General features: G+C 37.5%; 2 protein-coding genes across 8 annotated transcripts; one reads left to right on the top strand and one right to left on the bottom strand.

The window, feature by feature from the left end:
• Positions 1–1948: 1948 nt before the first annotated feature.
• Positions 1949–8077, top strand: LOC125221831 (calmodulin-binding transcription activator 4-like). 7 transcript variants are annotated; one of them, XM_089067448.1, is made up of 12 exons: positions 1949–2166; positions 2617–2754; positions 2845–2960; positions 3525–3613; positions 4184–4229; positions 4520–4943; positions 5039–5179; positions 5257–5483; positions 5908–6554; positions 6659–7217; positions 7468–7758; positions 7831–8077. In XM_089067448.1, the coding sequence occupies exons 1-12, from the start codon at positions 2157–2159 to the stop codon at positions 7903–7905; spliced, it is 2763 nt and encodes a 920-aa protein (XP_088923574.1). In that variant the 5' UTR covers positions 1949–2156; the 3' UTR covers positions 7906–8077. The 7 variants fall into 7 exon arrangements, with proteins under 7 accessions (XP_088923574.1, XP_088923580.1, XP_088923577.1 ...); XM_089067454.1 differs by having other exon boundaries at positions 2629–2754; XM_089067451.1 differs by having other exon boundaries at positions 1950–2166; positions 5269–5483.
• A 3260-nt stretch (positions 8078–11337) lies between these two features.
• LOC125221832 (uncharacterized) lies at positions 11338–13021 on the bottom strand. Its single transcript, XM_048124112.2, has 5 exons — positions 12730–13021; positions 12381–12484; positions 12141–12254; positions 11761–11844; positions 11338–11498 (listed from the first exon to the last, which is right to left on the bottom strand). The coding sequence occupies exons 1-5, from the start codon at positions 12968–12970 to the stop codon at positions 11442–11444; spliced, it is 600 nt and encodes a 199-aa protein (XP_047980069.1). The 5' UTR covers positions 12971–13021; the 3' UTR covers positions 11338–11441.
• Positions 13022–13330: the final 309 nt, after the last annotated feature.

Here is a 13330-nt window from a genome sequence, read left to right on the forward strand (position 1 = left end):
AGTTTCAATACAATATCAACACAATGTAAAATTTTAAGATTTTAATGTCAACATAGTATCAACACAATATCAACATAACATCAATCATTGATTACCGTTGAAATTCTGTTGACATTTTTTTGTTGATAGTTTTTTTGTATCTGTTGACATTTTTCAATGATCCAGATCATAATTTTGAGTTTGTACAATATTTAGAGTTTTCATTTGATCACATCTCTATTTTAGATAGTAGTTTTAATTAACTGTCATTCATGATTTATACAGTTTGTAAAAGTATGTTAGAAAAAAGAAAAAGAAGATGAAAATTGGTGTGGTAAGAGTTACTTAAACTGAATCGCATGGCTGCAATTCCAAATGTATAAAGGGAGAAATGATATATTCATAAATTAATAAAGTGGGAAGGTGATATAATTGTGGAGTCCAGTGTATGATTATTATTTGTTGAAATTTTTTCCATATTTAGACTTTCTCTAATTTTTTCTTTGCATTATTCTTTATACTACTTTACTATTTCTTCACTGTAACTATTAATTATTATTTTGTTAAAATAAGTGTAGAAAAGTCAAAGTAATTTCTAATGTGGGACGAAGGGAGTATTTCTTTAGACAATTTTTGTTATCTTGATTTCCTTATAGGTTATATTGTAGGTGCCCGTCTTTCTTAACAAGTTATACGAATGTTTCTGATTAACGAATTTTATACTTAAATGTTATCATGTTATTTTCATTTGAGTAAATTTTTTGAAGAAAAAATATAATCGCATTTTCATGCCTGTTTTTGAAAACGAGCTTCTAGTGCATCACCTATTCGATTCTTAGGTAACCGAGTAATGGTGTTACAAACACCACCGCAATAGAACCTATCATGGTCACTATACATGGCTCACTCACTTCGGTGACCGTCATTCTCGTTGTCGGCATATATACATCGCCACCAATGCCAATCGTACCACTCAATAATAATTTCAAACACATGAAACTTTATATCCATAATTTTTTTACTTACACTAACCCATACTGAGATTATAATTTCAAAAGCTAACATCCACTAATTCAAACTCATATTTAATGGAAAGGAGCGTTGGAGTAATGGATTTGAATTGATGCACTAATCCAACTTACATATACTATACTTATTATACTTTGCGCATTCTCATTAGCCATAAATTTAGAGAAAATATATCATAATTAGTCATTATATATTTTGCGAATTCTCATTCGTGATCAAATATTTTATAATTAGTCATCATATTGTGAAATAGCACTATTATATGGAAAACTAGCAGTAAGCACTCATTAGTGATTTCTGCTGGCATATTCCCACCTAGTTGTCAAATTATGCATTAAATATTGATTAAATGAAATTCACCTGATAAATAGAGTAAATAAACTTTTCATATAATGTTGTGAGTACAATAATTAGTTAACGATTGGGCACGAATGCGCCAACGCGCTACAAAATTCTCAATGTAGGAAAAATGAAAATAGTAGTTCCTGTCTCCATCTCATTAAAAAAATTGTATCCCTATCTAAATTGTGCCATTAAAAATATAATATTTTTTAAAATAAAAACAATATCATTTTTATTTTTTCGCCTTTTTATTGCACTCTATTTTTATTAAATTATCAAATAATCTTATACAATATCATGCCGATAAACAAAGATTTCATATTTATTGAAATCGAAAGAATACAATTTTTTTAAGTGATGTAAGTAAAGGTGCATGTCACGAAATTACGGGCATAAAACGCACTTAGAAAATAAAATGGCAAATCTTTTTTTAAGAAAGCAAACAAGTTAGGTCCAATCGCCGCAATTATTATTATTCAATCAGTCATTTTCCAATTATTTAATTGGTCATTATCCAATAACTTTAAAGTCGTAAAGTTAATACTATAATTTCATCTACAAAATTATGAATGACTGAGTCCTTGCCTGTAGACTTTTTGTAAGTTGTAACCACTTCATTTTTGGGCGTATATGGAAATTTCAACGAAACTGTTGAATTTGTAAACAGAAACTCTTTAATTTTATTTTGTTTAAATCGTAACGCCATTTGACTGAGCACTTCATTTTTTTGACTCTGGTCACTGTATCTGTGTTGATCGGCGCTCTGCGAAATCGGTGCTTGAATTCGTGCGTTCTTCGTCACTGCGATGCAATCAGGTGAATTGATTTAATTCATCATCTCCTTTTCATTCTCGAGATTAGAATTTTGTGTTTCTAATTGCTCGCTCGAGTTGACAACCTGAAAATCCCCTTTTTGCCGAGGCTAACTAAGCTTCTATGGCGTAGCTATCGTCAATCGAAGGCATGTGTACTGTTTACCGGAGTTTATGATTCCACTGTTTAAGCAAAACGAGGCTTGATAAATGTATACCGCTCAGTAAATAAAGAAACATTTATTTGTATTACTAATATTTTGCTACTGCTGAATATTCAAATAGATTTTGGTTCATTAAACTTACACATGTCGACTGTATTTTTTTTGCTGGAATACAAGTGCTGAATTTGTTTTTTCCAGTTGTTACTTAATTGGATCTAGTTCTAGGCCAGGTGTGTGATTCTTGTATGCTCAGAGATGCAAATGCTTTGGACTAAACACAAATGCAAAAGTTATTATTTCAGGATATGATATAAAACATCTGGGAAGAGAAGCTCAAAGTCGGTGGTTAAAGCCTGCTGAAGTATATTTCATATTGAAGAATTATGAGGAGCACCAGCTCGCCCACCAAGTTCCTCAGAAACCTACAAGTAATATTGAAATCTACTATATTTAATCAGTTTAGTTTTTTCAATTATGTTGAGAAATACATTTTTGACTCCTCTGATATATCTTAATAGGTGGATCTTTGTATCTGTTCAACAAACGAGAGCTGAAGTTTTTCAGGAAAGATGGTCATAATTGGCGTAAAAGGAAGGATCAGAGAACCATTGCTGAAGCACATGAACGGCTCAAGGTTTCTGATTCAGCTCTCATTTTGCTTTTTTCTTTGAAGTTTGAACATATGTCCATCATGGTCAGTGGAAAGGTGTCCTCTTTGAGTCGATTCTTGAGCCAGAAACTAGCTCCCATGATAAATTTAGAAAAAGGCATTTTCTATTAGCGTGCAAAAGGTTGGGATAAAATCTGTATAATTAACCTAATGTTTATTAGGACATTGTTAGGATATTTGAATAATTAAAATAAGGCCATCTTCTGCTTTTTTCATACTGGTCTGCCGTTAACACCAAGTGATTAGAAATATGATGAAAATCATGAAATGTTAGCCAATCTGATCCAGAAATAACATGCTCCAATTTTTAGTTTCTAATGGGTAGTTGAAACATAAGTTATAGAACAATCAAACTGTGATTATGGTACAGAGGTGCCTGCTTGATGCTAGCACCAGGTCAAGCTATAGGTTAACATACCATCTGCTAGTATAGTACTATGTCTGATGCTAGGGGATCTAATTACATATTGAGCTTGCTAGGTGTGGTTGGTTACTCTGAATATTTCATCGAAAATTTGTTATTTCCAGGTTGGAAATGCCGAAGCCCTAAACTGTTATTATGCTCATGGAGAGGAGAACCCTAAGTTTCAAAGAAGAAGCTACTGGATGTTAGATCCGTAAGTTTTGACATTTATACCACATCAATTTTTTCCCCGTTTAGCTCTTGCCAAGGGCAGTGATTGAGGTTAATGATACAGTTTTAATATTGAATGATTCATCTTGATTGTATACTCAGATCTTTAGTTCTTAAGAATAGAAAATAATAACTTACAGATAGATAAGCACCATTCCTGATTTATTTTAACCTATAGTCATCACTGGGTGGCTGTGTGAGAGTACATGTGTGCATGTTTGTGTGAGTTATTGCAGTAAGTTTTCTTTTGTGCCAGGGTACATGATGCAACTCAAAGAATTTACAATGATTGCTTCCCTTCAATATTAGCGATGGAATAGGAAATATATTGATAGAAAAGGTAACATATACAAGATGAACTACGATGTACATTCGATCAATACCTACAGATCTGCGAATCACCGCCCAACACTCAACTTCTCATAATATTTAGAATGTTATATACAAAGCTGAGCTATTCTATTTTTCTTAAACACTCAACTTCTCGTAACAAATGTGAGTACAATGTTAACTATTGCAACTTCATATAATTAGTAAGTTTATTCTGTAACAGGGCATATGGGCACATTGTTCTTGTGCATTACAGAGATATTCGTGTGGTAAGTTATCTTGAGTTCAACCATATGCATATTAACTACAGTTATTTCTTTTATCTTTTTCTTTTTTGACTACATAGTATTTTGTGATGCTGCTGCTGTTATTTTAAATCATTTGAAGGACATTAAAATGGTCTTTGCATATGTTGAAGCTGTTTATGACTTCCCTGATGGCTCAAAAGTTTCTTATTCATGATGTAAATACTTGGTGTACGCTTTTAGACAAGCATATTTTAATAGGTTTATCTGCTTAAACCCTAGCATGATTTACCCAATTCAGATGTGGAATGCAGGGACGGGAGAATTCTGGATCAGCATCTCAGCTTCCAACATCATCTCCTTCCACCTTCAGTCTTAATCCTGCATCTTTTGCATCTGAGTTGCCAGACCCGTCCTTTGTCATTGGTGAATCTTATGAATTGTATCATAATGATTCTAGTCCCAACTCAGTGGAGATAAGCTCTAGTCAAATTGTCAACAATCATACAATGAACCGGTCAGAAGAGAGAGCAAATGAAGTAAGTGGTTCTTCAGGGCTGGATACGGATCACACATTTGAAAGAATAAAGCACCAACTGAGTTTAAATGATGAGGAGTCAGCATTTAATAAATACTACTTTGAGACCGAGGATTCAAATGATCTAGATGTTCTGCGGGAATATGAATTATCTAATCTGACACCAACAAGCACAGGGAACATTCATCCACTAGAACCAGGTTTTTTTTTATTGTTTGTCTGTTTCCTCAAGTTTAAGTTGAATTATTCTCGCTGTGAATATGCTTAGTTAAAAACCAAAAAGGTTTGCTAATAGGACATGACCTTTTAGATAATAGAGTTCAACAGTACCAGAAACCACCAGGAACTGACGTTGACATTTGGAGAGAGATGCTGGATGGCTCCAAGAATTTTCCAAGTGCAGAATCACCACCACAGTGTGGAGGGCATGAAACTTGTAAGATTTCTTACATGAAAATCTTTGGTCTATTACTTTCCATATAGTACTACCATTTTGCGACTCTCACACCCCAGTTACCTTGCCAGCTTATTTAATCCTTGAAGAAGTAGATTCACAGAAGCATCATACATATACTCCTATACCACATGCTTACCATCCAGCCTGCAGTTTGCCGGTATTTTACCAAGATGGATTGGAAATCTCTCTTGACAACAATATAAATTTGACCATTGCCCAAAAACAGAGGTTCACTATCCGTGAGATATCCCCAGAGTGGTGTTATACCTCTGAGGGCACAAAGGTATGTATCATAAAGATTAGATTCAGCAGTTAATCTTGTAATTTGTTCACTGTGTGTGTGCACGTCTGCATGTGTGTTTCAGTTACTTGCGTCTTACTCAGTATGTGAAGCCGCCAAGAATTATAATGGCCGAAAATGTATAATAGGCAACTTTTGTTTTGGCCTTTCAAGGCACTCTCATGTTCGTTAAGTATGTATTTTTTATGCTTATTATAGAAATTTGTTAGATACAATATAATTACTAGTCCTTTCCTGTCCTATGCAATGGAAAAATTAACTACGTACTCTCATTCTAGCCACAAACACACACACTGCCCACACACGCATATGTATGTAATTTTATAACTAGAGTTCATTTGGAGCTTTATCAGTATTCATATGAGACTGTCAAGTTGCTGATCCAAGGTTCAAATTCTACTTGTAGATCATCATTATTGGGTCTTTCTTCTGTGATCCTTCGGAGTGTGAATGGGCTTGTATGATCGGTGACGTCGAAGTTCCTGTCCAGATCATTCAGGAAGGCGTCCTCTCCTGCTATGCTCCAGCTCACTTACAGGGGGAAGTTAGTATTTGCATCACTTCTGGAAATCGAGAAGCATGCAGCGAAGTCAGGGACTTTGAATACCGAGCCAAGTCTGAAGTGTCCACACACAGTGATATAACTGGAACAGAGGCTTATAAGAATCCAGATGAACTTGTGTCGCTTGTCAGATTTGTTCAAATGCTGCTATCGGATGCTCAGAAAGCCTCTGAATCAAGAACTGATGAGGACTCATGGAGCCAAGTCATTGATACACTTTTGGTTGGTACTTCTACATCATCAAGCGTTCTTGATTGGCTTCTCCAAGAACTTCTGAAGGATAAATTGGATAAATGGCTTTCATCTAAATTACAAAATAGTAATGAGAAAGGCTGCTCGTCTTTATCCAAGAAAGAACAAGGTATCATACACATGGTTGCCATATTAGGATTTGAATGGGCCTTGCAACCAATATTGAACTCTGGAGTAAGCGTTAACTTCCGCGACAATAATGGATGGACTGCACTTCATTGGGCTGCACGATATGGGAGGTATATTTATTTTTACTCCAGCCTTTTCTCAAGACTGTAAAGTTGTATAGTTACATCCTGCGGCATTGAAGGGTCTAACCCAGTTTCCAATTGCTTTGTGACAGAGAAAAGATGGTGGCTGCATTGATTGCATTTGGTGCATCGGCCGGTGCAGTTACCGATCCTAATGCACAGGACCTTACTGGCAAAACGCCTGCATCAATTGCTGCTTCCTACGGTCACAGGGGACTCGCAGGTTATCTCTCGGAAGTTGCATTAACCACTCACCTGGCATCCCTGACACTGGTCGAAAGCGAGCTTTCTAAAGGCTCCGCTGCCTTGGAAGCAGAAAGAGCCGTAAATAGTATACCATCCTCAGACTACGAAGATGAGGACTCCCTCCGGCAGACTCTAGCTGCAGTTCGGAATGCAGCTCAGGCTGCTGCACGCATTCAATCAGCATTCCGTGCTCATTCATTCCGGAAGAGGCAGCAGTTGAAATCAGCCATACCCATTGGTAGAGATGAGTTTACCGACATTCAGGGGCTTTCAACTGCATCAAAGCTGGCATTTCGCACCACACGCGACAACAACTTGGCTGCAGTATCCATACAGAAGAAGTATAGAGGGTGGAAAGGGAGGAAAGATTTCCTATCACTGCGCCAGAAAGTTGTCAAGATCCAGGTGCGTCGTATACATAATAAAGATATACTCCATTTTAGGCTTCTCACTTGAGTCATTTCCCTTTTATGACAAGAAACAACACATGTATTATCTTTTACTTTATTAAAACAATAAACACTCATTCTTTAATTCCCATGCCCGAAAAATGCCTCAAGTGAGTTGGAACAAAGGGAGTGCAAGACATAAGTTTGTAAAGGGAAAAGGGCTGAGTTTCGTATGAGTGATGTGGTTGGATGTGTTGTGAGTGCAGGCTCATGTGAGGGGCTACCAAGTTAGAAGGAACTTCATGGTTTGCTGGGCAGTTGGTGTGCTGGAGAAGGTTATACTAAGGTGGCGGAGGAGAGGAGTGGGTCTACGGGGATTCAGGGCAGAGCTAGAGTCCATCGACGAGAGCGAGGGCCAAGACATCCTGAAGGTGTTCCGGAAGCAGAAAGTGGATGAAGCCATCGATGAGGCCGTGTCAAGAGTGCTGTCCATGGTGGAATGTCCAGAGGCGCGTCAGCAATATGGTCGTCTTCTTAGCAAATACCGTCAGGCTAAGGTAAATAGTTTGTTAGTTACCACCATCTAAACTAGCTATAACCCATATTCATCCCAATGTTGTTATTTGCAGGCTAAACTGCAGAATGGTAATGGCATCACACAATATCCCAACGTGGAAGATAAAGACACTACACTAATCGACTAAAGTAATATAATTGCTCTATAGATAACATAAATTACACTACTGACCTTCATTTTCTCTGTAAAGTGTAAATGCTTGTGCTTATGTTGTAGTAATAGTTACTCTGTATTTTACTAGTAATGTTGTAGATGTTGAGATTCTAGTCAGTACACAAATCACTCATTATTTCCTCACAGCTTCAATTCTAGTAACTCGGATCAAAAAAAGGATTCAACAATCCTCTCAGAAGTCAGAACCATTGGAGGAGCAATCAAACTATTATAGTACATGTAAATTTTCCACTTAATAGTAAAAGAATAGTCTTGGAGTTTCTAGTAACAAGGAGGCTCTCCCGTTCGTATCCAAAACCAAAAATCTTCAACTTTCTACATACATTGAAAAACCTTAAAAATGGTATACTCACGATTGGAGTTGGAGCATTTGCCTGGATGTACGTGCCAGTTTGAGACATTGCCATAGTCTTCCTCTCCACTTTTGTGACAAAATTCCGACTTGCTCTCAATGGTTGATAATTGATATAGTAGTATAAGATAATAATAATAATACTGTAGGTGCTAAATGCATTATGGGCTTATGTATTTTTAATTGGGTTTTAGTTAATATGTCCATTAGGCTAAAATTTCAAATCAAATCTGAGATATTCGATCAATTATATCTGAGTTTGATTAATGTATGTGATGATTAATATTATAAATTACATAATGATAGGAGTATAATTTAAAACAATAACATTCATAAAAATGATAACTTTATTTACAAGAGTCTGTCGGTTTTGGCTACCTAACAAATAAGTATATTAAAGATTGGACATATCAAGCAAGATAGTGTTCCGTTCATCTCATAATAATTGTCACTCTTTTTCATTTCGATCCATCTCATAATAATTGTCATATTTCAATTTTACCATAAATGGTAAGTAGGTCTCACATTCCACTAACTCACTTCACTCACATTTATAAAACCAATATAAAAAAGTGGTCTTACATTCCACTAACTTTTCCAACCAATTTTTCTTTACATTTCTTAAAACACGTGTCCACAATAAGAGTAACAATTATTGTGGGATAGAGGGAATATTAATTACCAACTTATTTTTCCATGTAGAATGACTAAATTAGGTTATATTTTCTATTTTTTTATTCATATTTTCATTATATTCCTACTTTCATGCTATTCCATTGTCATTTTATTGTAAAGGCCAAAACTGGTCCTGAACATATGCTCATTTTATGTTTTGAATTTTTGCATCCTGAACATTTCAACTCGGATCACAATTAGTCATACACTAACAATTTCGTCAATTTTTAAACGGTTTTAACCCGATTTTGACCGATTTTGATGGTTTTAACAGTCTCATTCGGGTTAAAACCATTTAAAAATCAGTAATTAAAGTAAGAGAAAGATAGAGAGAAAAAATAATTAAAATATTGTTAGTAGAGAATGGATCTCATCTCATTAGAGAGAAAAAAGTTTCTAAAATTAGAAAGTGCATATTCTTAGAGCATCTCCGGTGGCGCCCTTCCCACTAGGACTTCCCACAAAAACTTCCTGCCACGTCATCACTAGGACTTCCCATTGCACTGCCACATCACTAGGACTTCCCACTAGGACTTCCCGCAATAAAATTAAATTCACAATTATTCAATTTACGGAATTAAAATTTCGACACGAATACGAACGGGGAAATGCGAATATTTCATTAAAAAAACATACATTATTCGAAAAAAAAATTACATAGTCAATAATAAAAATTAACCACATCAACATCCATCCCTCTGCGTCCAAAGCTCTTCGATGATATCCTCCTGAAGTCGAATATGGGCATCTCTTTGCCGCATGTCGGCAAATGCGCGCAACCGCTCAACCTCTCCTTGAGGTACCCCATGTTCACATTCGCGCTGGCCACGTCGTGGCTTGGACCGGCACCCGTATCATCTTCGTTGGTCCACTGAGTCATTTCGTCACCTTCACTTTCGACAATCATGTTGTGCAAAATGATACATGCGTACATGATGTCGCCGATGTTGGGAATATACCACATCCGTGAAGGACCCTTCACCATCGCCCATCGACTCTGGAGCACACCAAATGCCCGCTCAACATCCTTGCGCGCTGCCTCCTGACGGCTCGCAAAGTAGGACTTTTTTTGTCCCACCGCATGTTTGATCATCTTCACAAAAACGGGCCAGTTTGGGTATATCCCATCCGCCAAATAGTATCTCATATTGTGTTCGTTGCCGTTGGCGATGAAACTGATGACGGGACCAACGTCATTGCATTGATCGTTGAACAGGGGCGACGACTGGAGGACGTTGATGTCGTTGTTCGACCCGGCGACTCCAAAATAAACATGCCATATCCACAGCTGGTAGTCAGCTACATCTTCAAGGATCATCGTGGGATGCTTGGCTTTGAAGCCGAAAGTGTGTATCCCCTTCCAGGCGGCGGGGCAGTTCTTCCACTCCCAATGCATACAATCTATGCTGCCAAACATCCCAGGGAACCCGTGCACCGACCCGTGCATATTTATCAGCTGCTGGCAGTCTTCGGGGCTCGGACTCCGAAGATAGCGATACTCGAATACCTCTCTAACGCCCGCGCAAAAATTCTGCAGACACTCGACGGCTGACGACTCGCCAATGTGGAGGTACTCGTCGAACATGTCGGTCGGGCCTCCGTACGCCAGCTGCCTGATTGCGGCAGTGCACTTCTATAAGGGCGTGTGTCCGGGTTTGCCAGCCGCATCCTCCCTGATCCTGAAAAACTCGTATCTTCTCTCTAAAGCACCCACGATATGCATAAACAGCGGACGATGCATCCTAAGACGTCGTCGGAATAAGGCATTCCCAAAACGCGGCTGCGGAGCAAAGTAGTCCCGATACAACCGAATATGTGCAGCAATGTGGTCCCGGGGTACCGCCGCCTGCTGCCGCCTCTGCCATAGCAATCGATCAATCGCCCCTTCCACAGCGACATCCAATTTATTTTCACTATCACTATCACTAGCGCCCCCGCCACTACCACTCGCACGATTACTAGCCATTCTAGATATACTTGAAAATAGAGTTTAGAAAGATAAACTTGTCAACACAAGTGGTGTGAATGAAATGAAGTTCAACGAGCCGTATTTATAGAGTTTTATAAAAAAAAAAAAAAAAAAATTTAAGTCGGACGTCCGACCAACGCCACAATGGCGGACGTCCGCCCGTCGCACGAATATCCGAGGATATCCGACGTCCTCACGGGACGTCCGTGTCCGACATTTTCCTTCACAACGGCGAACGTCCAGTCGGACTTCCGCGACGTCCTATCGGGTCGTCCGCCGATGGAGATGCTCTTATGGGACAGACTAAAAGGAAAAGAGTGCATATTTTTGTGGGACGGGTGGAGTATTACTCCTCAATGGAGTACATAATATATGAGGTACAAACCCGGTTTAATCAAATAAACGATTTAATTTGGAGAGGATATATTAAGGTTTGTGTAGCTGCCTATAAATTACTACATACATAATTTACAAAATGAGATCAGAATCTGATTTACAAGAAATACTTCATCCTGTCATCTCTTCTCATGGCATAATATACTGCTTGAACCTGAAAAACACAATCCAACTATGTCAACATCATTTGATCGATGTTATTAGGCCAAAAACAAATTACAGAATAATTATTATACAGTATGTTGGATTTAGCGCATAAATGGCCAAAGTTGATGATATTAGGCACTAATATAAGCTCACTCTAGGTTACCATTATATACAACAGCAGGCAAACCTCAACATTTATCTCATTGCCTTCCCTGGTTACTTCTGTAACGATAAGGGTAAAGAGTTTTTTACTTGGGCACATCGATTACCTGCTCACTCGAAGCCACCTGAACCGGGCCAATCTTTACGGATACATATTTTCCACGGGAGGATATCTTCTGTCTCACTTGTCCCTACAAAATGAAGATGCCAAGGAATAGAAAGATAAGAAGAAACACAGAGCTTTCTCTCCGTATCAAAGAGAACTAATCAAGGCCTAAATTATGCAGCAATGGCTCATTCATAGAACTCTCAACTCAAGGGAATTAAAGCAAGATAATTAAGAGGGGCAAGTTAACTGATTTTAGGCAGCTAATGTGGATGTTCTGATTACCAATCACAAAGATTGTTTGAATGCAAATGGCCAATTTCTGAGGATCAAATACAAATTAATTCAACACTTGAGCAACTCAAAGTGTAAAATGCATACTTGAGGGATTGGCCTCTGAACTACTGATTCCACAGCATAAACCATAGCTTGCACAAAATCATCTCCTCCTGTTCCAATTGCAGTAAACCCCCTCTTTCTTGGATAAGAATTTAGCTGCCATTCATAGATATGGATAGGGCATTAGCATTGAATTTTAACCTAAACTAAGCTAGTAATTCCCCTTTTTTGCTACATCACAAATTGAACTTTTAACTCAATGCACAACGATTACCATCTCACCTTCCGATCAAGAGCAAGCCAGCCAGAGGTGGAATCACCTGAAACTGAGCCACCAAACACTACAATTGTAGCTTGACTCGCCCTTCCTTCTCTCCTTGAAACTTCTGCAAATCCATATTTTCCTCTTTATATCAAATCAATCCTCAAAATTCTGCTCTGATCATCGCATAATTGAGTAATGCTACTTCACCAGAAATAATCAAATACAGATTCCACCACATATCTACACCTATTACCCCTAATTTCTTCTTCATCTACGTATCCCAAATAACCCTAAAAATTGCGTTACAAAATAGCCAGGCAACAATAATACCAGCTACTTGAGTTGGTTTGAGATTCGAATACATACCGGAAATAGCTTTGAGAAGAGCATCCTGAGGCTGGTCTTGCTGAGAAAAATCGCGATTTCCATTGTTCAAGCAATTCCTTGCAAAGTGATGATGGCTTTTACGGTTAGAGGCTAATTTACGGCCATATTTCGGTGTCTGTTTCGATAATTTCCAGTGGGGAAAACTGATTGGAGCAAAATTTGATCGTTTCTCTTTGAGTGTAGGCAAAGGCGGCCACCATGAAACACTCCTGCACGACATTTCTGTTAATTTTTCTGCTGAAAAATATCCTCTTTGGAAATTGGGTTTTGATATTGTATACCGCTGTTGTTCTTTTGTTTTACTTTTCCATTTCCAATTATAAAAATGATTAATGGCCAAAAAATATCATTCTAAGTTTTACTATTAAATTTTGATTTTGTTTAGCAATTCTGAAAATAGCCAATTTTTTTTTGAAATTTTGACAAATTATGAGTTGTCTAGCCACTTTAAAAACCAGCTTGTTAAAAAATCTTCAAAAGTTTAGATTTATTCTCAATTATTTCATGATGAAAATTTCAGGCTATTCACGTATGATAAGTTGTTCGTATTTTTCAACCAAGCAATGTCATTTTATTTATA

The sequence above is a fragment of the Salvia hispanica genome, chromosome 1 (genome assembly GCF_029641045.1).
Source record: "Salvia hispanica isolate PSC_SH4W2 chromosome 1, Shi_PSC_v1, whole genome shotgun sequence".
NCBI classification, from domain to species: Eukaryota; Viridiplantae; Streptophyta; class Magnoliopsida; order Lamiales; family Lamiaceae; genus Salvia; species Salvia hispanica.

Coding starts and splice junctions, on each gene's coding strand:
- LOC125221832 (XM_048124112.2), bottom strand. CDS start 12,970: ATGTCGTGCAGGAGTGTTTCATGGTGGCCGCCTTTGCCTACACTCAAA. Junction 12,255..12,380: donor GGCTTGCTCTTGATCGGAAG/GTGAGATGGTAA, acceptor TATGAATGGCAG/CTAAATTCTTATCCAAGAAA. Junction 11,845..12,140: donor TTCAGAGGCCAATCCCTCAA/GTATGCATTTTA, acceptor TTCATTTTGTAG/GGACAAGTGAGACAGAAGAT.
- LOC125221831 (XM_089067448.1), top strand. Junction 3,614..4,183: donor AGCTACTGGATGTTAGATCC/GTAAGTTTTGAC, acceptor ATTCTGTAACAG/GGCATATGGGCACATTGTTC. Junction 5,180..5,256: donor GTGTGGAGGGCATGAAACTT/GTAAGATTTCTT, acceptor CTCACACCCCAG/TTACCTTGCCAGCTTATTTA.